This window comes from Chiloscyllium punctatum, chromosome 44 (genome assembly GCF_047496795.1).
Source record: "Chiloscyllium punctatum isolate Juve2018m chromosome 44, sChiPun1.3, whole genome shotgun sequence".
Lineage (NCBI taxonomy): Eukaryota > Metazoa > Chordata > Chondrichthyes > Orectolobiformes > Hemiscylliidae > Chiloscyllium > Chiloscyllium punctatum.
In genome coordinates, this window is record NC_092782.1 from 59,867,146 (window position 1) to 59,894,506 (window position 27,361).

Here is a 27,361-nt window from a genome sequence, read left to right on the forward strand (position 1 = left end):
CATTCATGCCCCCCCCCCCCAGGACCTTGGGAGTGGGCAGGGACTGTTGGCAGAATCCGATGGGCTGAAGGGCCTGTGGAGTGCTGTGTGATTCTGCATTCCTGCTAACAGTCCCGTTTAAATTTTAAAAACCAAAGCTGGAAGGTCTGCTGTGGGTGGACCCTGAGAGGGAGATGGGGCTAAAGGAAGGGGTTTGGAGGGAGATTGAGAGAGAGAGAGAGAGAGCACTTGTTAGCTCCTTCGGTGTGTGTGTGAGCCTGTGAGGTGTAGCATTGAGTGGGGAGGGAGGGAAGAGAGAGAGAGAGATCTGTGCTTTGCTGCAGTGCGATTTAGCGTCAGTCACTCCGTCTCTCTCTCTCTCTGTGAATGTGTCTCCCTCAGTCACAGTGTGGGCTGTCAGACAGGACCACTGCCTGGTCCCCCAAGCCCCAGTATTAGCCACTCCCCGGCTGGCTCAGCCCAGGCACCTCCTCGCCGTCTCTTTTCACCCCCCCCCCCTCCCCTTGCCCTTCCCCTTCCCCTCCCTTCTGCAGTTCCAGGCTCCGAGCAGACAGATGCCCTGCTCCACTTGAAGAAAGGGCAGAGCAAGAGCCCACTACAGAAAGGGAGATAAGGCAGCGCTGGCTGTTATTCCACAGTCACATCCTTCCCCCATCAGGAAGTGGTGTCTGCAAGCAACACCACACACAAAAAAAAGGAGGGTTGGGGGGGGGGGGGGAGGCGGATTAAAAGACAAGCCCCAGACTTCCTCTTTCTGAGTTTCTGAGCTGTGTATTGGGGAGGGGGTCAGAGAAGGAGCTAGGGCCGGGGGTGGGTTGCAATGGCTCGGGAATGTGAAAAGAGCCGCCTTTCCTGGAAAAAGCAAGCGGACGACATTAAGAACATTTTCGAATTTAAAGAAGTCCTGGGGACGTAAGTACCGCTCCCTGCAGAGCAGGGAGTTAGCAGCAGCGGAGGGAAATACATCAGGCATTTTAAATGCAGCTTTTGGAGAGAGAATGTGTGACATTTCAGTTTTGTTTTATATATGTAGTGAATGAAAACGTGCTTAATATCAGCTTCACTAGACTCTGGCGAGTTATGCCTCGGTGTTTGTCCTTGAGAAATAATTTGTGTTTTATATATATATATATGTGTATTTATAAAGTTTGCCTTAATTTTGTTTATTGTGGTTGTTGCGATTTAGGATTGTACCAGTTAAATATGGGATTGTATTCTGGAGTGCTCTGCACTGGGACACAGTTGCTGGACAGAATATGTATAAATCTCGCTTTTGGATGTTTGCAGGTTTCACTGCAGAAGAAGCGGTTCATATCTATGATCCATTGCTGAGAAATCTTTATCCTTCATGTGCGTTTGAAGCTGCAAACGAGAGCTATAATCTTAATCTTACAGCCCACATGAAAAAACACAGAGACAACCGCCAGAACAGTTTGGTGATTAATAAGCAAGTCATGTTCGCAGGGTAATGTTGGCAACAAAGAGGTGTAACAAATTTGAAAGGTTATGTCAATGAGCTTGTTACATTTGTGTTGATTAGACCATGCTGCCTATCGTGAATACAGTAAACAGACACAGGAAAAGTGACTTAAGATCTCTATCAGTCGACTTGAGTTGCAAGTTTTGCATCAGCTGACACTACCTCGCCACAGAACAGAACAGCTCACCAGGTGCTTTGAAATTGTTTGTCCTGTTAAATGACTTGATTTGTTTTCTTAAGCGGGACACTGGACGTTTAATGTATAATGGCTGAAACGAACAGCTTGAATATTCTGTGGGATCCTGGAACAAATCTCCTGGTCCCAAAGTTGAAACTGGGAATGCTGTTTTGAAGCTGACATCCTGGAGTGATCATCAGGATAGATTTAGAGAAAGGCTAACTCAGATGGACTCTTTAATTATCCAAAACTCTGCTGTTTTGTCCGGTAGCCCTCCAGTATTGACCTCAACTTGCCCTTATGGGTTTTGTGTAGAAAATGTCAGCTTGTGTCTCTAACTCTCCGGACACGTGTACATCAGAGAGACTGCCTTTATGCAGGGAGCCTGCTCATCGTGTACAGTGCTCAGGGTCATAATCACACACACAGTTGGATAAAGAGTACAACATTTTGGAAAAGTGCAGGTCAGATTCCGCCTCCTGCTGAGTGACACCTCAAACGTTAGTGTATAAAACAAATATATCCCTGTAGTTTGGACATTTTCATGTCTGAAAATTCATTTTTCACTGAGGTTTAAAGATGAAATCTTTTATTTTTAAGAAAACAAACGCTTCTCTTGTTAACTTGTAAGCTTCATTGCCCAACACAGTTCCTGGCAAAACCCATAATTATGTTTTTAGAGCAAATCCATACAAACACATTGATTTGATAATTAGGACAATGGTTTAGGCTTGATTGCTCACTGGAATGTCTCTTGAGATTAAATTTGCATAAAGTAAATATAATCTTCTGTTTTTTTTTCCCTTGCGATTTTGTCTCTGTGTAAAAGCAACACTTCCCATCAAGGTACAGCACCCTCAGGATACTGGCTGCTTTCTTGTTCATTCTCCAAGTGATTTTAATTTAATCTTTGTGTGGACAGAGCAGGTCAGAGCTGAAAAATGTGTTGCTGGAAAAGCGCAGCAGGTCAGGCAGCATCCAAGATGCAGGAGAATCAATGTTTTGGGCATAAGCCCTTCTTCAGGAATGAGGAGGGTGTGCCAAGCAGGCTAAGATAAAAGGTAGGGAGGAGGGACTTGGGGGAGGAACGTTGGGAATACGATAGGTGGAAGGAGGTTAAGGTGAGGGTGATAGGCCGGAGTGGGGGTGGGGGCGGAGAGGTCGGGAAGATGATTGCAGGTCAAGAAGGCAGTGCTGAGTCCGAGGGTTGGGACTGAGATCAGGTGGGGGGAGGGGAAATGAGAAAGCTGGAGAAATCTGAGTTCACCCCTTGTGGTTGGAGGGTTCCTAGGCGGAAGATGAGGCGCTCTTCCTCCAGGTGTCGTGTTGCCATGGTCTGGCGATGGAGGCGGCCAAGGACCTGCATGTCCTTGGCGGAGTGGGAGGCTGAGTTAAAGTGTTCAGTCACGGGGCGGTTGGGTTAGTTGGTGTGGGTGTCCCAGAGGTGTTCCCTGAAACGTTCCGCAAGTAGGCGGCCTGTCTCCCCAATGTATAGGAGGCCACATCGGGTGCAACGATGCAATAAATGATGTGTGTGGAGGTGCAGGTGAATTTGTGACGGATATGGAAGGATCCCTTGGGGCCTTGGAGGGAAGTGAGGGGGGAGGTATGGGCGCAAGTTTTGCATTTCTTGCGGTTGCAGGAGAAGGTGCCGGGAGTGGAGGTTGGGTTGGTGGGGGGTGTGGACCTGACAAGGGAGTCACGGAGGGAGTGGTCTTTCCAGAACACTGATAGGGGAGGGGAGGGAAATATATCCTTGGTGGTGGGGTCTGTTTAGAGGTGGCGGAAATGATGAAGGATGATACGATGTATATGGAGGTTGGTGGGGTGGTAGGTGAGGACCAGTGGGGTTCTGTCCTGGTGGTGATTGGAGGGGTGAGGTTCAAGGGTGGAGGAGCAGGAAGTGGAGGAGATGCGGTGGAGAGCATCGTCGATCACGTCTGGGGGGAAATTGCGGTCCTTGAAGAAGGAGGCCATCTGGGTTCTACGGTATTGGAATTGACCCTCCTGGGAGCAGATGCGGCGGAGGCGAAGGAATTGGGAATATGGGATGGCGTTTTTACAGGGGGCAGGGTGGGAGGAGGTGTAATCTAGGTAGCTGTGGGAGTTGGTCGGTTTATAGTAAATGTCCGGGTTGAGTCGGTCTCCTGAGATAAAAATGGAGAGGTCTAGGAAGGGGAGGGAGGACTCTGAGATGGTCCAGGTAAATTTGAGGTCGGGGTGGAAGGTGTTGGTAAAGTGGATAAACTGTTCAACCTCCTCATGGGAGCACTAGGTAGCGCCGATACAGTCATCGATGTAGCGGAGGAAAAGGGGGGGGGGTGGTGCCAGTGTTGCTACGATTGATGTAGCAGATGTAACCAACCCAACCGCCCCGTGGCTGAATCCTTTAATTCCCCCTCCCACTCCACCGAGGACATGCAGGTCCTTGGCCTCCTCCATCGCCAGACCATGGCAACACGACGCCTAGAGGAAGAGCGCCTCATCTTCTGCCTAGGAACCCTCCAACCACAAGGGGTGAATGCAGATTTCTCCAGCTTCCTCATTTCCCCTCCCCCCACCTTTTCTTAGTCCCAACCCTCGGATTCAGCACCGCCCTCTTGACCTGCAATCTTCTTCCCGACCTCTCCGCCCCCACCCCCTCTCCGGCCTATCACCCTCACCTTAACCTCCTTCCATCTATCACATTCCCAACGTTCCTCCCCCAAGTCCCTCCTCCCTACCTTGTATCTTAGCCTGCTTGGCACACCCTCCTCATTCCTGAAGAAGGGCTTATGCCTGAAACATCAGCATCTTGGATGCTGCCTGACCTGCTGCGCTTTTCCAGCAACACAGTTTTCAGCTCTGATCTCCAGCATCTGCAGTCCTCACTTTCTCCTAGAGCAGGTCAGAGGCTCTTTCAGATGGATCGTAGGCCAACACTTGTCATCGCCTCACCAGAAATTCACAAACAAGCCCTTTCCAAATCGGAGATTAGGATACCGATTCCCTGCAGAAATATTAACTGCCAACCCCCTCCCTGTGCCACCCTGGAGGGTCTGTTGTATCGGCTGACTTGACAGGTTCAGGGTTGGTAAGGAATTGACTAGGAGAAAGTGAGGACTGCAGATGCTGGAGACCAGAGTTGAAAAATGTGTTGCTGGAAAAACACAGCAGGCCAGGCAGCATCCGAGGAGCAGGAGAATCGACGTTTCAGGCTTAAGCCCTTCTTCAGGAATTTAACAGCAAAGGTCCTTTGCAGGTCTGGGAGAGTGTTTTCCTGAACTGTGGTAGGGCTGACTGCAGGGAGTATAGGTGGCGGCGCATGGCTTGAAGCGTGGAGCAGAGGATCCGGAGTGAGGTCTGTAGTTGGAGGCTTCGGATTTGTTGCAGGTACAGGTTGTCCTGGTTGGGTCCAAATTGTGTTGGTTTGAATGTAGTCCGGAGTCCGTGCGGGGTCAGTCGGTTCCGTAGGCAGGTGCTGAGGAAAGAGATGTGGCTGTGGTAGCGAGTTTGTCTCAGGACGTGGCTGAAGAGCTTCAGGGCAGAGGAGATGATCTGGGGAGTGCAACAAGAGAGGGACTCACTGAGATCCTTGTAGAGGGAGGAGGAGAACCTGTTCAAGGTAGGCATCCTTGCAAGAGGATTTGCATTAGGTTAAGATCAACTAGGAGAAAGTGAGGACTGCAGATGCTGGAGATCAGAGACAAGATTAGAGTGGTTCTGGAAAAGCACAGCAGGTCAGGCAGCACCTGAGGAGCAGGAGAATCAATGTTTCGGGCATAAGCCCTTCTTCAGGAATCCCTTTGGTAAGGGATTGAACCTGAGATTTTTGGCGTTGGCACCCTTCAGTGTATGTAAGATGCTGGACATGCAGCAGGTGTATTTGTTAGGGATGGAGTGGCTTCAGTGCACCTCTGTTGATGTCTGTGAGAATCACATTTTGCCATAACCTCAGTCTATCTATTTGTTGTGTGTTGTTTGTTGGTATTGGCACCTGTTGCCACTGAATATCACACTAGTACACACCAGCCAATGGGTAATCACACCATTTCCTTCTGACATTGGCTTGTGCCTCTCTGCGCAAAAATCAACATACCTTTTTTGTGTCTGTAATTAACAGTAATCAGGAATATAAACTCAACAATTTCCATCTTGCCGAAGCCTTTTTATAGAATCCCTACAGTGTGGAATAAGGCCATTCAGCCCATTGAGTCCACAAGCGACCCTCCCAAGAGCATCCTAATTGGACTCCCTCCCTACCCTATCCCTGCATTTCTCCTGGCTCAACCAGCTAGCCTGCATATCCCTGGACACTATGGGCAATTTATTGACTTAAATTTTACAAAGTGAAACACTGGAATAGCACCGGAATGCTGGGATAAAGTCGACATTTGTTTGCAAGATCAAGCTCCAAAGAGCAGAATCTTTTTATTGTTTTGAAAAACTTTCAAATCCATGACAAAACTTTTTTAATTTTAAAAATATGCTTTATTCATAAAAAGTATCTTTGTGTATATGCATAGTCACTAACACAGATTGGTTCTGTACAGTTACATATCAAGAAAACAAACAAATATTGGGATGGATTATTTTAAAGCAGGCATGAATTCAGGGACGTGACATGGAAAAAATACAAACTGCATTTGTGATCAATCATATTTATGTATTAGTTATTGCAACTTGTTTGATGCCATGAGAATGTGTAATAATTATCATCTGCAGCATTGTGGCTGGAAATAGCTCTTTTGATTAAAAATTGTTCTCTAGAAGTCAGTACAGCCAATGATACAATGAGTAATCTCCATCTTATTTATGCCAAAGGACACTATTCTGCCACTTCCTACATATATCAGAATTTTGCATGCTGTCTGTTGATGATGAAACAAAAATCTTGTTGCAAATTAAATTGTTCATTAAGCCTGTTTTAAAGGAGTCAGAGGCTAAGAGTTAATTTTCCAACTAGTTGACCAAAGGCTGCAGAGTTTAAAATGTTTTGCAATTCCATGTCATAAGTCTCTGTTGTTTCAAGTGGGGACATGATTTATTAATTAAATTGCTGTCAACCGTTGACCTTGCAACACGTATTGGGAACTAACAGATATTATCATTTACTTGGAGCATTGTCGAAGAAAGTACCAAAATATTATAGCAAAATGTGATAATTAAATAAAAGCATTATTGAACGATACTTGAAAATGTGATGTGGCACCATTGCTAAAACTCAGGATCAAGCTCCACTGGAGTTTCTGAGTACATCATCTATACTGTCCCTTTAGCACCCTCTTGGATGAGTCTGATAATATTGGAGAAAACGAGGACTGCAGATGCTGGAGATCAGAGTCAAGACTGTGGTGCTGGAAAAGCACAGCAGGTCAGGCAGCATCTGAGGAGCAGGAGAGTCGCCATTTCAGGCAAAAGCCCTTCAATCCTGCTCCTCGGATGCTGCCTGACCTGCTGTGCTTTTCCAGCACCACACTCTCGGCTCTGATAATATTGGAGGTCTTTCAGATGAGATGGGAATTTGGGCCCTGTCTCCTTGTTCAGGTTGATGATATTGTTTACATTGTACAGTGTTCATTTCCAGTTGTAGAACCATCAAATCATACAGCACAGAAGAGACCCTTTGGCCCATCATTTTGTTTAGTGCAATGGTTTATACCCATTGACTGTGGTGCCATCAGTCACCCTCTTGCCACGGAGTCAGAAACATTTTCTTTTTCTCATTCACGGACTGCAGGGATCATTGGCAAGGCAGTCATTTTTGCATATCCCTAACTGAGTGCCTTTTTTATTTCAGAGGGCACTGAAGAGTCAGCCATATTGCAAGTCTCACTCTCGCTGAGGGAGTTTAAAATATTGGACAGTCTGAACTCATTGGTCTCAAGGTTAGGTGAGATCATCCCCTATTATTGGGTTGTGAGCATATGTGTACGCCAACAAGTACTAGACTGTGCCAAAAACTTACACCCTTCTTCAAAAACCTATCCAAGTTTCCTGTAAGCTTTTCCCACCATTCTGTTTCAGCTTATTTCCTGAAAGATTCCCTCCACTACTTCCCTGTTCTCTGTACCATGGTGAAGGGCAGATGTTTGTGGAGTTTTCCTTTTCACAAACCCCGCTGCCATCGTCTGTGGCAACTCAGATGTGTTATCACTATATAGTTAATGTATCTCTGGGCAATTTGATACTTTAATGCTTGAACAATATCTCCCTGAGTTTTCTACAGAATAAACATTGATCAACTCTTAATCGTTCTTCAACAACAACAGAAATTGTTGTAAAAGCTCAGCAGTTCTGGATGCATCTCTGTTCCGAGGAAGGGTCGCTCAATCTGAAACGTTAACTCTGATTTCTCTCCGCAGATGCTGCCAGACCTGCTGAGCTTTCCCAGCAACTTCTGTTTTTGTTGCTGATATACAGCATCTGCAGTTTTTTCGGTTTTCCCTCATCATTCTGCTTGGTTCAAATGCCGTTAGCTGGTTGCCTAATTCTGTGTTTAATTATGATAGCCAGAGTGTAGTCTTACCAGTGCTATGTGTATGTTCATGATCATGTTAAAATCTGATCAGCAAATTAATGTTCCGTTGTTACGTGGTGCACAGTTGCTTTAACTGGACTATTCAACAACAACAGTGGTTAGCACTGCTGCCTCACAGCGCCAGAGACCCGGGTTCAATTCCCGCCTCAGGCGACTGACTGTGTGGAGTTTGCACATTCTCCCCGTGTCTGCGTGGGTTTCCTCCGGGTGCTCCGGTTTCCTCCCACAGTCCAAAGATGTGCAGGTCAGGTGAATTGGCCATGCTAAATTGCCCATAGTGTTAGGTAAGGGGTAGATGTAGATGTAGGGGTATGGGTGGGTTACGCTTCGGCGGGGCGGTGTGGACTTGTTGGGCCGAAGGGCCTGTTTCCACACTGTAAGTAATCTAATCTAATCTAATCTAATCTAATCTAATCTAATCTAAACTAAACAAGCCTCTCCTGTGTTATGAGCTGTACTTTGAAACCTTATTCGTCATTCTGTCTCACTGCTCACATTACCTTGTGCTTGTCCACTCTGTATATAGTCTGGTACTCTTCAAACCCCCCTCACCCCTTTCAGATCTTTCTGTTTGCTTTGCACTCTTGTGCATTCCTTTGAAATCACCCTGAACTTGTTCTTGTCTGAAAACTAGTTCAGATGATCCCAGCTAATGGAACTACTGAGCATTGTAGATTCTGCTGGTGATTCCTGCTTTGTTGACCAAAGCTGCATTGACAACCACCCTTCACCTTTCTTCGATTTTGTCAACCTTCAATTTAGATTTCCTTCTATTTATCACCTTGTCAGCTCAGTGCCTGGTTGCATTATATGAAAAGCCTCGCGAAAATCCAAATGCTGTATAGCACATCCAGTCAATTCCCACTTTCTGTAAAGATCTGTTTCCTTGGAAAACTCCACAGAATTAGTTGTGCAAGATTTTGTTCTCATAAATCCAGGCTGATTACGGTAATACCATTTCTTCATTTCATCATCCTTACTGCCTGTCTATCATCTGTTATGGGATGCCTTTTAACATTGACATTGTGTGTGGTTTTTGTTTGCAATATTCAGGCATCATCATAATTATCTACAAGACTACATGTTCACACGATATTGATATCAAGGAATCTGTGTTTCTAGAAGTATCTGATTTTAGGAGATTTCCAAACTCAGTATTTCCCAAAATCATCTTCAGTTGAGAGCACCTTAGAGATGCTTTCTGTCAATACTGTCCACAATGGTTTATAATTGCCAAGAGAGAAGGCTGTTGCAGATCTGAATATTTTGCTCAGCCTGGTACTGTTTATTCTTGGATTCTCACTTCTGTGCTGCACCTTGTTTCAGCTGTGGGGAGTTAGAAGGTTCCAGGTTCAGTTCCTACTCCAGGCTGACTTCCCAGTGCAGTACTGATGGAGTGCTGAACTGTTGGAGGTACCGTCTTTCAGATGGGAAGTTAAACAAATGTCTCACCTGTCCCTGCAGGTGCCTGTAAGAGAAAGATACCATCACGCTATCTCCAGGAAGAGTGAGGGAGTTACCACTTGGCAGACCAAGAGTAAGACTGAGTCAGAAAGATATCAGGTTGCAGTTGTAAGCAGTCACTCTCTTCTTTTCGACTTTAGGCTAGAGTAATGTTATTATGCTGTTGACAAGGTTCCTCTGTAGTAGCTTAGATAAGGAATAAGAAGAGTACAGTCACTTTACTGCTGTAACCCCAACTTCCTCAGAATCTGGCAGCATCACTGGGTCTGTTTAGGTCGATCACTAAATTTAAAAAAATCAAGTTCTATTAATAAAATTATTTGCATGTTATCGCTATTTCCATGACCACAGGATATTTCAAAGTACTTTGCAGACAATAAAATGTAGTCACTCTTGAAAATGTAGGAAAAACAGTAGCCAACTACAGACAGCAAGCTCCTGCTTGACCAGATAATTTACTTTCATGGGTTTAAGGTAAAAAGGGGTTAGTTTAAAGGAGGTGTGAGAGACATGTATTTTATGCAGAGGGTGGTTAGTGCATGGAATGCACTGCCAGAGGAGCTGGTAGAGGCAGATACAATAGCAACATTTAAGAGTCCTCTTGACAGATACATGAATAGGCAAGGAATAGAGAGATATGGGCAGCACAGGCAAAAGATTTTCAGTTTAGAAAGGCCTGGTTCCTGTGCTGTACTTTTTTGTTTTGTTAATGCCTAACCTTTGATGTAGAGTACATTGAGAGTTATTGGCACTCTGTGAAGTGATCAGCTGTGTGATTTTAGGATTCCACCTGCCTTTGTGAATACTAGAATCCCAACAGTGCAGGAGGAGTCTGCGCAAACCTGCCAAAGAGCATTCCACCCAGTCCCCTACCCTCGTTATTCAATATTTCCCATGCCTAGTCCACTTAATCTGCACTTCTTTGGATTGTGGGAGGAAACTGGAGCACCCAGAGCAAACCTACGCAGACATGGGGATGTATGTGCAAACTCCACACAGACAGTCACCTGAGGGTGGAATTGAACCCATATCCCTGGTGCTGTGAGGCAGCAGTGCTAACCACTGAGCCACAGTGCTACCCAATGTGCTTGCTTTACTATGCTCAATCATTTCATGAATCCACCTATCCACCGAATCGATCAACTTTCCTGTATTGTGTTGAAGTGTGAGGTGTGTTGCAAACTTTCATGTGAGTCACAAACAGCATGAATATGGCTGATGAGAACATTATTATTCGAGAGGACCATAGCAACTACAATGGTGGTGATGGTATTGGGCTAGTAACCCAGAGGGTGAAAGTGAGGACTGCAGATGCTGGAGATCAGAGACAAGATTAGAGTGCTGAAAAAGCACAACAGGTCAGGCAGCATCTGAAGAGCAGGAAAATTGACGTTTCGGGCAAAGGCCCTTCATCAGGAATAAGGTTGGGAGCCTCCAAGGTGGAGAGATAAATGGGAGGGGCTGGGGCTGGGGAGAAGGTAGCTAAGAGTACAATAGGTGGATGGAGGTGGGAATAAAGGTGATAGGTCGGAGAGGAGGGTGGAGTGGATAGGTGGGAAGGAAGATTGGCAGGTAGGACAGGTCATGAGGATGGTGCTGAGCTGGAAGGTTGGAATTGGGGTAAGGTGGGGGGAGAGGAAATGAGGAAACTGGTGAAGTCCACATTGATGCCCTGGGGTTGAAGTGTTCCAAGGCAGAAGATGAGGCGTGCTTCCTCCAGGCATCGGGCGGTGAGGGAGTGACAATGGAGGAGGCCCAGGACCTGCATGTCCTCCGCAGAGTGGGAGGGGGAGTTGAAATGTTGGGCCACAGGGCGGTGGGGTTGATTGGTGCGGGTGAAGAACAGAAGCATAAAGGTGTTACAAAGTTCTAAAACTACTCAGTCCTGTAGTTGATATGGGAGAGCGGAATGTCATTTATCAGTCAAACTTCAGCTGGCAGGTCCGTTTTTTGTGGTGGTGCCCCTGTTGTCTGTCTCAAGCCAATCTCACACTTCGCAGTAGCTCGCCTGTAACCTCTGTGTGACATTGTCATGATTGGAACAAGGACCAGGAGGATCTCCTTGACTATGAGACCCTTGATTGGCATTGTTTACCTGGGATAATCAGGGAGCTCTGGCTGACAGATATAAACAGGAGATTCTGACGGTCTCCTCAGTCTAAGGACTGACTTTGAGCTGGCTGGTCAGAGCCCATGTACTGTGCACATGTAAATAAAGGGTGACTTGGTGACGGCATGTTGGCCTCTGTGTTGGCCTTTATTTATGTGTGCACTGTGCACGGACTCTGACCAGCCAGCATGATTAATTCAAATGTTTACCATGATTAATTCAAATGTATCCATCACAAATTCATGTGCATTTCCTGTATCTGTTTTGTACATTTCATCTTAAATAGAATAACCAACCAAATGTACTCAAAAGCTTACATTTATACAGATCCCGCCATTTGGCTTTCCAATACTTATAGTTGAACCTGTGTAAATGTACATGCTGAAATTATTTTTTTAAAGTTAGAACAATAGAAGCAGCCTGAATGGTGGGGTCAAGCTCCCACAGAACCAGGATTTTTATTGTTAGCTTATTGGTGCATGGATCTTGAAGCTGGATTTGGAATCTCTTATTCCTCTTTCAGTTACAGCTAAAAGCTGGGGTCCTCTTCCTGCTGCTAGAATTACATGTGAGACAATCTATTTTACTGAATTTACCTTTGCCAAGGGTGTGTTTAAGGGATGTTACTATATCGGATCAGTTAATTAGTAGGAGTTAATATATATTATTTTGTTAAGTGTTTTGATAAGGGTTACAGTTAAGCCAAGTCTTTTCTTTTTATTTTGTCTGTATTTAAACTATAATTAAAATGTGTTTTGCTTACAAAAAGCCCAGGCCTCTCAAGCTGTTTACTCTTCAGTATTGAGCTGACTGCTTGGTCTCAACCTCCCTTCATTAAAATATCCAGGAGAAAGTATGCCTCTTAAAGCCATAGGATCATTGTGCCACCACAGCTCTGACCCTCTTTAAGCTCAACCTGACTGTCCACAGATTGGCTTATTGGGTTGCTGATTTTCATTTCCCATGTCTTCGTACTTTCCTCCAGATCCCTCGATATTTTCCAGTCTATTTCCCAATATATCCAGAACTCTGAAGAAACCCAGCATGTATTTAATGCTTTGTACCTTCTACCTGTGTGAATGCCTGCTTCATAACTTATAATGTGCTTTACTGTGTTAAATAAGTTAACTCTCCGAGTTAATCAATCACTGACAAGTGATTGATTGTTAGACCCTGATCATCAAGGTGATATGGGAAGAGGCGTGAAACCAGACACACAGACTGAGGGAGGAGATGATAGCCAGATGTTGTCCAGACCCTCTCACCCAAAACTCTCAATCTCCTGGTGCTGGTTCAGAGTCAGTGCAGATGATCGAATCTTCTTCAGTTCCATCTGCATCTTCCTGGACCCAGTGGCCTTGAGAACCACAGTCAGGGTCCTGCAGCAGCAGCCCCAGCTGAATATTACATACAGAACCCAACTAATGAGGAAACAAACTGAGTCCACACGGGTGCGTGGCTGAACTGCGAGGCAAGTGTATAGCCCACAGGTGATTAGCTTCAAGCTGGTGTCAGGGGAGATTCAGGGTCGAATCTCCCCGGAGGCTGAATGACGTGAGTATGGGAGAGAAAGATCACGGTGCCTTAGCAATGCGCTACAATGCTCAAGGGGTGAGCATGCGAAGAAGGGAGGGAGACTGAAGACAGGAAACCACAGGCTGGTTAGCCCTGACCTTGATCATTGGTAAGATTTTAGAGCCCATTATTAAGGATGAGATTGCAGCGTATTTGAAAATGTACAGTAAAATAGGGCAGGGACAACACTGCTATGTCAAGGGGAGGTCATGCCTGACAAACCTGTTAGAATTCTTTGAGGAGGTAACAAGCAAGTTAGACAAAGGAGAGCCAGCGGATGTAATCTACTTGGATTTCCAGAAGGCCTTTGACAAAGTGCTGCACAGGAGGCTTCTGAATAAGATAAGGGCCGTTGGTGTTGGGGCAAAGGTACTGGCATGGAGAGAGGATTGGCTGACTGGCAGAAGGTGGTCTTTTTCAGGATGAGAGCTGATGACTATTGGAGTTCCGCAGGGGTCAGTGTTCGGGTCACAACTATTCACATTGTACATTAACGATCTGGACAAAAGAACTGAGGGTATTTTTGCTGAGTTTGAAGATAACACAAAGTTCAGTAGAGGCCCAGGTAGTGGAGAGTGGATAAAGAAGTGGCAAATGGGATACAATGTGGGAAAATGAAGTTGTGCACTTTGGTAGGAAGAATAGAGGTGTCGACTATTTTTGAAATGGGGGAAGACTTCAGAAATCTGAAGCACGAAGGAACTTGAGTCCTAGTTCAGGATTCTCTTCCAGTTAACATGCAGGTTCAGTTTGCACTGAGGACCACAAATGCAATGTTATCACGCATTTTGAGGGGGCTAGAATACAAGGACAGAGATACTGCAGAAACTATATAAGGCTCTGGTCAGACCACATTGGGAATATTGTGAGCAGTTTTAGGCCCGGTATCTAAGGAAGGATGTGCTGGCCTTGGAGAAGATCCAACTTACAAGAATGATCCTGGGGATGAGGAGCTTGTCATATGAGGAGAGGTTGACGACTTTGGGTCTGTACTTGATGGAGTTTAGAAGGATGAGGGGGAAATCTGATTGAAACTCACAGAATACTGAGAGGCCTGAATAGACTGGACCTGCTGAAGATGTTTCTACTGACAGGAGAGACTAGGACCTGAGGGCACAGCGTCAGAGAGAAGGGACGACCCTTCTCATTGAGTGTGGTTAAGACATAGATAGGTCGGCCCTTGATTAGTAAGGGGATCCAGGGTTACAGGGAAAAGGCAGGAGAATAGGAATAAGAAACATGTCAGCCATGATTGAATGGTGGAGCAGACTCGATGGGCTGAATGGCCTAATTCTGCTGCTCTATCTTATGATATCACAAGAAACCACACTAGTGCATGTCGGGAGAGGCTCATTGTGAAACTTGCTGGAAATGCCACCCTGCCAATTTCTGGCACGATTTCGCCCTCAGTAAATCCTGCAACAGTGACTTCACTTCACAGATAGCTAGGTGTTGCAGTTTGGGATATCTTGCAGTTGTGAAAAGTGAAACATACATGCAGCTCTTTCTCCTTCCTCCCTGTGCGACTGACCTGTGACCCCTCCCGTGTGCAAAGTTGAGGTGGCAGGATTTTGCTTGCTCAGGATGTTGTTCACATGGAGAATTCCGTATTTCTGTTCTCAGCCAAGGCCTGAAACTCTTGAAAACGATCGAAGATCAAATATGTGAGTAAAGCTTGAAAGGCAACGTTAGGCTAATCCAGAGATCAAAGGCTTGGCCTTAATCACTGAGCTTGATTAATGGCTTGCTGCTGTTGCTGGACTTTTGAACCACATGCTTTGAATGATGTAAAGTAACTTTGCACTTTAATGCGGATTGGGTGGCTATGGTTTCCTCAATGAAGCTATTGGAATCTAAATCAATATTTCAGGACAATAACCTTCCATCAGATCTGTTCCAATGAGTGGTCATTGATCAGAAACATTAATTCTGTAAGTTTTCAGACCTGCTGAGGATTTCCAGCATTTTCTGTTTACATCTCTGTTTTTTAGCATCTGCAGTATTCTGCTTTGCTCTACTTAAGGAAGGTACCAACTTCAGAGGACTCTTCAACCCCTTTGGCAATGCACTTGTATAATTAATGCAATGCAAAATTTGCAACATTTCTCCTGAAGTTGAAAGGTGACTGACATTGATAGTTGTGGAGGAAGAGTTCTGATGTTATATAGCTGCTGTGAATGCACACCATCTATCCTTGGCCAAAGAACAATGCAAGTTTGATCAGATTAGCTGGCTTTGTGTCACTGCAAGTATCTTCAAATTGATATTTGTAGTCTATCAGTGCCTTATGAACTCTGCCTCACGTATAAAATCACTACAGTAAATCACAGCAAATACGTTAGCCCGATTTGTAAGACAACCCCATTTTGCTGCCCCATAATGTCAGGATTTGCACACATTTGTGAATATGTTGACCTTCTTTCCAACCACACCATGCTATACTCGCATTAGTGGTCAGCTTTAATTTTTCTCCCACATGTTTACTGAATGATGCTTAGTGTTAGGGACTCAACAGGCGAGATGGGTTGTGTTGCAAAGGTACGTGAGACTTTTAAAATCAGCCATTCTCTTTGCATTGGAAGCTGATGACATTTCGAAATGACGGTGCCCACACCCACAACCTGTGGTTTTTGAAGGCGTTTTTTTGAGACTTCAAAGGTCAACTTATATTTTAATATCTGCAGTACTTCTGTTTGTGTGATCTCCATTTACCCACGCAGAAGTCGACAACTGAGTTAATAAAATTATAACTGGGAGCAGAATGGGACATGTTGCTGCTTATAATCATTGAAATAGCACACAGTGTCTGAAGGATTAAAAATTGAGGAATCATCAAGATTACCTCAATAGGAGATCATCAATTCATAAATTATCTAAAATTTTATAACATTCCCACTAGTCAGTGCAAAAGGTGTAAATAATCTTACTGGATGTAAAATGTCAATTTTTCATGTAGCATCTACATTTTACATTCTGCTGAACGCAGCAGTTTGATTTTCTTGATAACAGCCATTCACTTGGAACACTGTCAGCTCAACACTCAATCAAGGTATTCGATTACATTTCTCTCAGATTGCTCGATTTGTTTTTTTTAAACTCATGTACTTCACATGGAGTTGTCTCTTCTGAAATTAGTTAAATTTTCATGATGGAGAAATGTTCTTTTAAAGCATCTGTTTCAGACCCTTCACCACAAGTTGCCTAGGAACAGTGCTGAGTATTTGGCATTCATGCCATCTATTTTGTCAGAGTTACAAAGTAAACCAATATCATCTCTGCACTGGGTTCCTGTTGGCATCATTGCCAATTCAGCATGGGCATTTGAAATGAAAACAGGAAGTGAAGATGGAATGATTGGAGTCAGGGCTTGCTGGATCTCATTGATTATGATTTCCCTGATTGGAGTTGTTAACCTGACCCAAGCAGGGAGCCCTGGCTGACAGACATAAACAGGAGATATAGAGATTCCCCTGATTCTAGGGACTGGCTCTGAGCCTGGCTGGTCAGAGCCCATGTGCTGAAGAGGAGATCATCAACTCATAAATTACTTAAAATTTTATAACATAACTTTAGGCCTCTACTCTCTGGAATTTAGAAGAATGAGGGGAGATCATAATGAGGTATTCAAGATGATAAAAGGTGTGGATCACATTGAGGTGGGGTGGATGCTTCCTCTTGGGGGGCTTCCTAGGATGAAAGGTCATAGCCTTAAGATAAGGGGCAGCAAATTTAAACCAGAGTTGAAGAGAAACTCCTTCTCCCAAAGTGAGACAGCTTGTAGCCTTACATGTTACACCTCCACTAAGGAAACGCAGGAAAGTGCTTGACCATGGGGGTGAGGGGGCCCATTTGTTCAGAAGAATTGGGGACATCTGTTCTTAGCGTCAGTGGATCGGTGTAAATAAGGTGATAACATTTGTTCACTTGTGGAATGTGTGGCAGTACTTCCTTCTCGCCCCAGGGGCTGGAGGCGTGCATATTTCACAGTACCATGTTGAATAACTAAAAATTCTGGTTATGTCGAAGGCTCACACTCAGTAGGAAAAGAACTTGTAATTTAATAAGCTGAGTGGAACATGCACATAATAGAACAATCCTGATACATTTCCCTATACACCACACTGAGCAGATTTGAATTTATGAAGCTCAGCTCCCTCATCTTGACTGTTCTGGAATGTGAATGTCTCATTACCCTTACATACTCAGAAAACATGAAGGCTGAAACTGAGATAGTAAGGAAGTTGGAAGATGTTCATGTGTGCGTGAGAGAGAAAATGTTCTTCTGTAAATTACATTCACTGACTGAAGGGTTCAAGGGACACAGAGAGAGAGAGAGGGAGACAGGATGGAAGCTGGTGGAAAGATTAACTCATTATGGTCTGATCTGAGTGAATACTGGCTTGTCATGGATTGAATGTTTGTGTTGTTCCCAGGAGCTCGAGATCCAGGAAGGTTATGGATTTAATTTGCATTCTGGGAATCTAAGATGATTTTAAAAGAAAAAGCCATTTTGTAGGACAATGATAACTGGACATGCTAGCTGAGTGAGGTTACCTCATGACCTTTTCCACACAGTTTAGACTAGTCCCTCGTTATGATGTACCTGTTAAAAGGGAAGGTTATCTAGCCAAAGCAATTGGCCGTATGGCCTGGCTGGATCAGGGTTTCCCATTTTGACGTGCATGTAGCTTAGCTAGTCAAGTGTCCTCAGACCTGTCAATGCGTTTCTCTTCCTCTGTAAACTTTTGCCATTTTATTGCTGCTTATCTGATTAAGGGCATGTGGAGCTTTTGTAGGTTTAATACCAAATCCTGTGTAAAGACAGCTTGTTTACAGCAATAAGGAGAATAGCCTGAGAGAGCTCTTAGAGGTAAGAGCTGTCGCTGCTACTCTGCTAAAGGTTTTAGAACCTTCGCTCAAGCCTGGCCTGTAGGTATCAATGTTATGGTGTGTATTGATGCCATTGGTAAATAAAGGTAATAATTTAAACTAAACTGTCTGTAAGAGTTTTATATTCCAGACTGCCACAGAGTACGATCTCTGGGACGAACCAAGAGAGGTTGACAGGTCGAGTCCATCAGGGACTTTAACAAAAAGGTTGTGAATCTGTGGAATTCGCTATCCCAAAGTGTGTTGGATGCTGGAACAGTGAATACATTTAAGGAAGAGTTAAACAGATTTTTAATTGGTAATGGGTTGAAGGGTTATAGGGAGAAGGCAGGAAAATGGGGGTGAGGAGCCTATCAGCTATGTTTGAATGGCAGAGCCGACTCGATGGGCTGAACGGCCGAATTCTGCTCTAGATCTTATGAATTTATGTAAATAAAGGGTGACTTGATGGGATACTGGCCTCCTTCGAATTAGTTCAGAAGGTGACCCAAGGAAGGTTGACTCCTACCTGAAGAGACTATTTTAGAAATGTATCAGCTGAGAGAATCTTCTCTGGATTCCCTCCAAAACCAGTGTATCTATCCTTAGGTCGGGGACCCAGAATGGTTCACATTAATCCAGCTGTGGCCTGACTGTTGCCTTGTTTTGTTTTATGAATGTTTTGGACACAATGCTCTGTTCCTCATTTTGAGAAAGAATTCCACACAAGATGTTAATTTGTCAAATTTATTAGAGTCCTTTGAGGAGGGAATATGCAGGGTAGTTAGAGGGGAAACATTAGATGTAGTATATTTTGGAGTTTCAAAAAGCTTTTGATCAGCCTTCGCATATGAGACAATGTGGTAAGACAAGAGCTCGTGGAGCTGGAGGTAGTGTATCAGCATGCACAGAGGACTGGCTAACTAATAGAGGGCAGAGTGTTGGGTTAAGGGGCCAGCAGACTGTGATAGGTAGATTGCCACACAATCAATGTGAGGGTCACAGTTATTTACAATGTATGTTATTGATTTTGGGGCAGCACGGTGGCTCAGTAGTTAGAACTGCTGCCTCACAGCACTCTCCCCGTATCTGCACGAGTTTCCTCCCACAATCCAAAGATGTGCAGGTTAAGGTGAATTGGCCATGCTAAATTGCCCATAGTGCTCAGGGATGTGTAGGATAGGTGCATTAGTCAGGAGTAAATGTGGAGTAATATGTGAATGGGTCTCATTGCATTAGTTTTCGGATGGTTGGTGTGGACTTTAGATTAGATTAGCTTCCCTACAGTTTGGAAACAGCCCTTCGGCCCAACCAGTCCACACCGATCCTCCAAAGTGCAACCCACCCAGACCCATTTCCCTCTGACTAATACACCTAACACTATGGACAATTTAGGATAGCCAGTTCTTCTGACCTGCACATCTTTGGACTGTGGGAGGAAACCAGAGCACCTGGAGGAAACCCACGCAGACACGGGGAGAACGTGCAAACTCCACGTAGACAGTTGCCTGAGGCTGGAATCAAACCTGGGACCCTGGTGCTGTGAGGCAACATGCTAGCCACTGAACCATTGTGCTGCCCCTCCTTGTTGGGCTGAATTGCCTGTTTCCACACTTTAGGGATTCTATGATTCTGTGATGACTTGGGTGACAAAGTGAAGGTGCTATTGCCAAGTTTGTGGATGACATAAAAACTGCTGGGAAGGCAAGTAATGAAGATGACACAAAGAGTTGCTTTTTAAATTAATTCCTCCTAGAATGTGGGCATTGTTGTCTAGGCCAGCATTAATTGCCCATCCCTAATTACCCAGAGGGCAGTTTAAGAGTCACCTGGGTGTCTGGAGTCACATGTGCAGCATACCTCCTTAAAAGACGTCAATGAACCAGGTGGGTTTTTCCAATAATTGACAGAGGATTCATAGTCATCAGTTGAGTCTGAATTCCAGATTTTCATTGAATTCAAATTCCACCGTCTGCCTTGGCTGGATTCAGACCCGAGTCCCCAGAATGTTACCTGGGTCTCTGGATTAATAGTCTAGCAACAATACCACGAGGTCATTCCTTCTCTGTTGTCAGCAGAGGGATTATAGATATGGTAAGTGTGTAGAGGAAAAACATGGCAGCTGGAATATAATGTGGGAAAATGTGAGGTTATTTCAGAAGAATAGAAGAGCTGACTATTACTTGAATGGGGAAGGACTGCAGAAAGCTGCAGATCAGAGGGTTTTTGGTGTCTTCATACATGAAACACAAAAAGCCAGCATCCAATTTCAGCACCTAATAAGGAAGGGGCGGCACGGTGGCACAGTGGTTAGCACTGTTGCCTCACAGCGCCAGAGACCCGGGTTCAATTCTCGTCTCAGGCGACTGACTGTGTGGAGTTTGCACGTTCTCCCCGTGTCTGCGTGGGTTTCCTCCGGGTGCTCCGGTTTCCTCCCACAGTCCAAAGATGTGCAGGTCAGGTGAATTGGCCATGCTAAATTGCCTGTAGTGTTAGATAAGGGATAAATGTAGGGGTATGGGTGGGCTGCGGTTCGGCGGGGCGGTGTGGACTTGTTGGGCCGAAGGGCCTGTTTCCACACTGTAATGTCATCTAATAAATCATCATCTAAAGGTGTGAACTGTTGGCCTTCATTTCAAAGGGAATGGAGTTTTATAAGTAGGGAGTTGTTGCTAAAACTATACAAGAAAATCAGGCAGGCCATTAGATTAGATTAGATTCCCTACAGTGTGGAAACAGGCCCTTCGGCCCAACCAGTGACTGGGCCAGTACTGTAGACAGTACAGTACTACCAGTATTGTAGACCGTCTGAGCCCCTTATCAAAGGGAAGGAACATTGGCTTCAGAGACAGTCCAGAGAATGTTCACTAGACTAAAACCAGATCCAGAGAGACTACCTTATAAAGAAAGGTTGAGTAGGTTGGACCTGTGCTTGTTGGAGTTTAGAAGAATGAGAGGTGACCTCATTGAAACATACAAGATTCCCAGGGGAGTTGGACAGGGTAGATGTTCAAAGGTTATTTCGTCTTGTGGGACAATCTAGGACTGGAGGGGTCCTCCATTTCAGTCAAAGATGAAGAGGAATTTTTTTTTCTCGGAGGGGAGTGAATCTATGAAATTCCTTACCACAGAGGACTGCTGAAGCTGGGTCATTAAGCGTATTCAAGGCTGAGAGAGATTTTTGATCAGTAAAGGAATTCAAGGGCTCTTTGTAAAAAAAAAAAGGTAGAAAGGTGGACTTGAAGATTATCAGATTATCCGTGGTCTTATTGAGTGGTAGACTGGATTTGATGGACAGAATGGCCTATTCCTACCTCGATGACTTGTAATTTCTTTCAGGCACTGTTTGGTTGCTGTTGCCATGTTTCCATTCTTGGTCCAAAAACTCATCATTTTTCAATACCGTTCCTATCTTTTTTTTTCAAATCTTGTCCCGTGCCACAGAGTGGGGCTTTGTGTTGAAGTGTGGAAGAGTCAAAGTCTGACTTCATCTGGCCAGAGACTTTAGAATTCTGTGGAGTCAGAATTCTCAGCATTCTCTGAGGCTGTGTGGGTTTCCTCTTGACAATTTCCCATCCAATTCATTCCCCATTCTCACCATCAAACCCGCCATGGTGAGACTGTCAAGAGGAAACCCAGCCTCTTTCCTGTCTGCAGTGCAGTGCACATCCTCCCAGGATAGAGTTTTCCAGGACTTGCACAGTCCGGAACCCAGGGAAGATTGTGCATATTCCATGCTGCAGACTGTACTCTCCCTGCAAGGACAATCAGTGCCTGAATTGCACAATAGGATGTATTTTACATGGCCCACTGTCCCTGACTCGAAGCACCACCCATGATGGGTTATTCTGCACCCAACCTCATGAAACTACTGTCCAGATTTGGTTTGGGAGAGACTGAGATCTCACAACACCAGCTGATAGTCTCCACAGCTAGACCACAGCAACAACAGACTTTGCAAATGCGAGTGATTAGTTTGCATTGTGTATCACTGAGCAAAAACAAGCTGCCCCTTGTTGAGAAACTGTGGTTAGAAACATTGGTAACAGACAGTTAATACAGCATATAGAGGACTTTGGACTTCAGAGGACCTCATGAAATCATAAACCAGCTCTCAGGGATAAGAAAGCAAATGAGCTATAATCTGAAATGGACCTTGTCCACCTGAGTCTGACACTGGCACCTCCACACCCAACTCAAGTGATTCTGGTGAATTTTGCTCTATCAGGCTTCACTCCCCTCATTGCTCACTCTATAAAGAGAAAAGGTGAGGGCTGCAGATGCTGGAGATCAGAGTTGAAAAGCATGACGCTGGAAAAGCACAGCTGGTCAGGTAGCATCTGAGGAGCAGGAGAATCGACGTTTCCAGCATTCATGAAGAAGGGCTTATGCCTGAAATGCTGACTCTCCTCGCTCTATAAAGAGCATTGCGACAATGTGGGTGTGCTCTTTTACTGCAGTGAAAGAGTGCATTTGCTCTTTCTTCATATTATTGGATAATTTCAGCACTGCACTTTGTCATGTTAAAACTTTGGGTAAATGCAGCTTCACATGGAATTCCGAGTCAGAATAACGACAAGCCATAATGATCTCAGATGAGGAGGAGCCCTTGTGTGAAGGGTGTGAGTGAGGAAGATGTGAAGAATACTCGATAACTTTTTGATAAAATGTAGTTCATGTGGACAACTGACCAGAGAGGGTACAAGCAAACAGTTCAAGACCATGATACTCCACAGAATCAAAATGAGTCCGAGGGTAACACTGATCAGGAGTCGAGCGTTCTCTGCCTTCTTGATCCCCACAATCTTGCCTCCCCCCCCCCCCCCCCCACACACACACACACACACAATCTGTACATACGATTGGAAGATGGTTTAGCTTCCTGTTTCAGAGGCTGAACAATGATATGAATAGATCATCGGTACTTTGTAAAAATACTATTCTACGTCTCCAGGTAACTTTGCCTTTACTGCTGACGATTTCCTGATTGGACTAACCCTGGTGTCCTTCAGGCCTTGATCATTTGGAACTTCTTTACAGAGATCAGCAGGATTCCTGAGGGCGTTGGATGGAGCCTGGGGCATTATGCACCTCATTTTGAGGTTCTTGTTCCAGATGGAGAATCCACCTACCGAGGATTTCTGTTGGAGTTGCTCAGAGTCTGATGTGAAACTTTAAACGATCTGAATATATGTGAGCTAGGGTTTGAAGATGACTTTATTCCTAAAAGTTATCGACTTAGTCATCGAGATCTATGGCAAAAAAAATCTTTTTGCCCATTGAATCTGCACCAATTGGCCAAAATGCCAAAAAGCAGCCAATTAACTATTCTAATCTCATTATCCAGCACTTGGCTGTATCCTTGTATGTTTTGGCATCACAAGTGTACATCTAAATGCTTCTCAAATGTTAAGAGGTTTTTGCCTTGACCATTCTTACAGGTGGTGAGTTCCAGACTCCCACCACCCTGTGGATGAAGAATATTTTCCTCACGTCGCCTAAAAATCTCCTGCCTCTTTGCCCCTGGTCATTGATTCCTCCATCAAGGGAAAACATTTCTTCCTGTTTATCCTGTCTATGTCCCTCATAATTTTATACATCTCAATCATGTCCCCCCACCTCCAGCCTTCTCTGGTTGAAGGGAAACAATGTCAGTCTGTCTCATCCCCCTTCATAACTAAAACTCTCCAGCCCAGGCAACATCCCGGTAAATCTTCTCCGTACTCCTTCTAGTGCGGTCCCATCCCTGCTATAATGTGGATTAGTTGATTCATAGTTGCTATTTAGATGTTCATATTCTTGGTCTTTGGTGTTATGTTGCTTGTAAAATCGTACTTCAGTATTTGAAGTAATGTTTAGTTATGTTTTGTGGATGTTGGTTAATGTTTTAAGATTAACCATGCTATTACTGCAAATACTGTGTGGTAGAGTGGATATGTGCACACACACTAGTTGTGATTCAGAGTAACTGAAGCAAATTGGGGAAAGGTTTGGGCTCACGTATGAAAACATTTGTGGTGCAGTGGTAACGTCCCTACCTCTGAGCCAGCAGGTCTGGCTTCAAGTCTCCACTTGCTCCAGAGGTATGCAATAACATCTCTGAATGAGTTGATTGGAAAATAAATGCACATATTGAAGAGGCATAGTTCTACAACTGTTAGGCACTACAGGAACAGGGGGGTCCATTATCTCGGTAAAAACAATGATTGCAGATGCTGGAAACCAGATTCTGGATTCGTGGTGCTGGAAGAGCACAGCAGTTCAGGCAGCATCTGAGGAGCAGTAAAATCGACGTTTCGAGCAAAGGCCCTGCATCAGGAATAAAGCTTTATTCCTGATGAAGGGCTTTTGCCCGAAACGTCGATTTTACTGCTCGTCGGATGCTGCCTGAACTGCTGTGCTCTTCCAGCACCACTAATCCAGAGTCTATTATCTCTGCCCACCATAGCATTTCAACGTAATGTTTCATTTGAACCTTTGATTTTATTACAATGTCACTTTATGTGGCTTTTTAACTTGTAATTCAGTTTTGAAAAGAGTTGAAGTGTTCGTTTTCACCTGCTGGGAACTTGCCTGTAGAAGGGCAATGTAATCTGCACTTGTACTGTGTGGGTTTTATGAATAAACCTTTGTGGAAGACAGGTTCCTCTGCAAGCTACTTTCTGTCTCAGATGGGTTAACAGATAAACCCACTGACTCGAACAGTTATCTCTGTTTGAAATAAACTTTCAACCAATTGTGTTGCCATCTTGCATTCTGTTTCATTCATGTTTTTTTTGTTTCTCTTTGCATTTCAAAGTTGGAAAAAACACAGCATGTCAAGCAGCATCTGAGGAGCGGGGGAGTCAACGTTTCCGATCGGAACCTTTCATTAGGACTGAAACGCCGACCCTCCTGCTCCTCCAATGCTGCTTGACCTGGTGTGCTTTTTCTGGCTCCACATTTTATCAACTCTTGATTCTCTAGCATCTGCAGTCCTCACTGTCTCAAACTTGTACAAGAGCCAAGTGCTTCCTGGAGTATAGCTATCAGATGATCCCCATGTCAGGTATCACACAGCCTTCAATTATGTGCTTACTCTGGGCATAAATGCTGGCTTTAGCCCTGATTCTCCAATCTCGTGGACGATGTAGTTCGGAACAGGAATTGGAGTCAGACAAGCCCACGTTAAATATCTCTAGCCATTATAATCCTCCTCCATTATAATCCTCCATCCATTCTCTCCCCTGAAATAGTTTCAATCCCTGAAGCTACTTCAGTCTTTCATGGCAACTGCTCTGTTCACTTGGAGGCAAACATATTTTGATAAATAAATAAACATTTTTGCATCACCTGCCATGACTTTGCAATGTCCCAGTGCAGCCGGGTTCAAAGTCTAGTCACTGTTGTAATGTTGGAGAGCTGAGCAGAATGCTAATAATTTCTTAATTGTCCCCACCATAGTTACAGACCAAGCCACTGTTCCAATTAACATATATTCTTCCTCTTACTGCCGTGGTGATTGCTTTACAATTAGCCATGTTGTAACATCACCTGTTATGAACGTATCAATTAGGAACATGATGGGCCGAAATGCCTCCCTCTGTGCCATACAAATTTGCAGATTCTGTGAGGAGCAGTAGTGGGCCATTTGTCCCCTTGGGTGTATTCCAACTATGACCTCTATTTAAATTCCCACCTCCCTGATAACCTTTGACTCCCCTATTAAGAATCTCTCAACTGCTAGCTTTAAATATTCGATGATCCTGCCTTCACCTCCCTCTCAGGAAGAGAGTTTTAGAGGCTCATGATCCACTGAGAGAAAACAGAATCTCCTCATTTCTGTGTTAATTTTAAACTGGTGACCCCTGGTCCAAATGTCTTCCACAAGATACGATCCTTACAGCATCCATCCTGTCTTGATCTGCTTACTTAAATTAAATCCCCCAAATCTGCCTCAAAGCTCACCATTATTTGTCTTGTGTTCTATATTGCTATTTCTAATAAAAATAAATATATTTTAATTTGCAATGCATGTGTGATTTAGATTTTATTTATAGCATGGACAGGGTTTAAACAGTCCATGTTATTTATCACTGAACATTTCAGAAGACATGTTTAAAAAGATATTCTGCATAATAGATATGATAATATGGCCTACATGCAAATAACTAATCCATCAGTCACAAATTAGCTACTGATTAATATAAATGACTGCCTGGGACATTAGTGAGGCTCATGGCAAAGTATTTTCCAACAGTACTTTGTCGGTGAACTTACTGAACTGGTGTGGATCAGGTTTAGGTCCTATAGCGTCTTAGGGCACGGAACCAGACCTTTCGGTCCAATCAGTCCATTCTGACCATAAGTTCCAAACTAGACTAGTTTTAAAATTGCTCCATGACCTAAGTTAAACCTTGCTCAGCAAGACTGCCCCCAATTTCCCCAAACGATTATGAATGAGGGACTGTCAGCATCTTCTGGATGGCTAATGTCGACTCAATTAGCCATAAGAAATAGGAACAGGAGTAGGCCATTCGGCCCCTCAAGCCTGCTCTGCTATGCAATAGGATCATGGCTGATCCAACATTCCTCACATCCACTTTCCTGCCCTTTCCCCATAACCCTTGATTTTCTAACTGATCAAGAATCTATTTCAGCCTTAAACATACACAATGACACTGCCGCCACAGCTCTCTGTGGCAAGAAGTTCCAAGGACTCTCAATTCTCTTAGAGAAGAAATTCCTCCTCATCTCAGTCTTAAATTGGCTCCCCTTTACTCTGAGAGTGTGCCCTCTGGTCCTAGACTCTCTCCTGAGGGGAAACATCCTCTCAGTATTTATCCTGTCAAGTCCCTTAAGAATGGGAGAGGGTCATTTTTGTCAAACCTAATACATCTTGATAAGGTATACAGTTTACACAGGTTTGAACCAGTACATTCAGTCATTGAAAGACAAAACAAGGACAGGCCCAATTAATTAGCCAGGCCCCAGCTTTGGGAGATGTAGGAAGTTGATTTCACTGGCCTCTTCTCAAAGAATGATGGAATGCAAGTTGACGACATTTAAAGTGACAATGTCACTTGCACAATGATGCTCACTGTACTTTTCCACTTCCTTTTGTCATGAACATGAGGGTATGAGAATACTAACATTTTCAGGTTCCTCTTTAAATCCTGAAATTGG

At 44.4% G+C, this 27,361-nt stretch overlaps 1 protein-coding gene across 2 annotated transcripts in view; it reads left to right on the top strand.

The window, feature by feature from the left end:
• The first annotated feature begins 736 nt into the window (after positions 1-736).
• camk1da (calcium/calmodulin-dependent protein kinase 1Da) overlaps positions 737-27,361 on the top strand; it is a 433,544-nt gene continuing 406,919 nt past the window's right edge. The window contains exons 1-2 of one of the 2 annotated variants that reach the window (XM_072563034.1): positions 831-912; positions 1,541-1,670. Coding sequence is in view for 1 of the 2 variants with exons in the window: in XM_072563033.1 (XP_072419134.1) it covers positions 821-912 (92 nt within the window). In the remaining variant the exon portion in view is untranslated. Of the gene's footprint in view, positions 913-1,540; positions 1,671-27,361 lie in introns of both variants that reach the window. The other variant, XM_072563033.1, reaches the window with a different exon arrangement.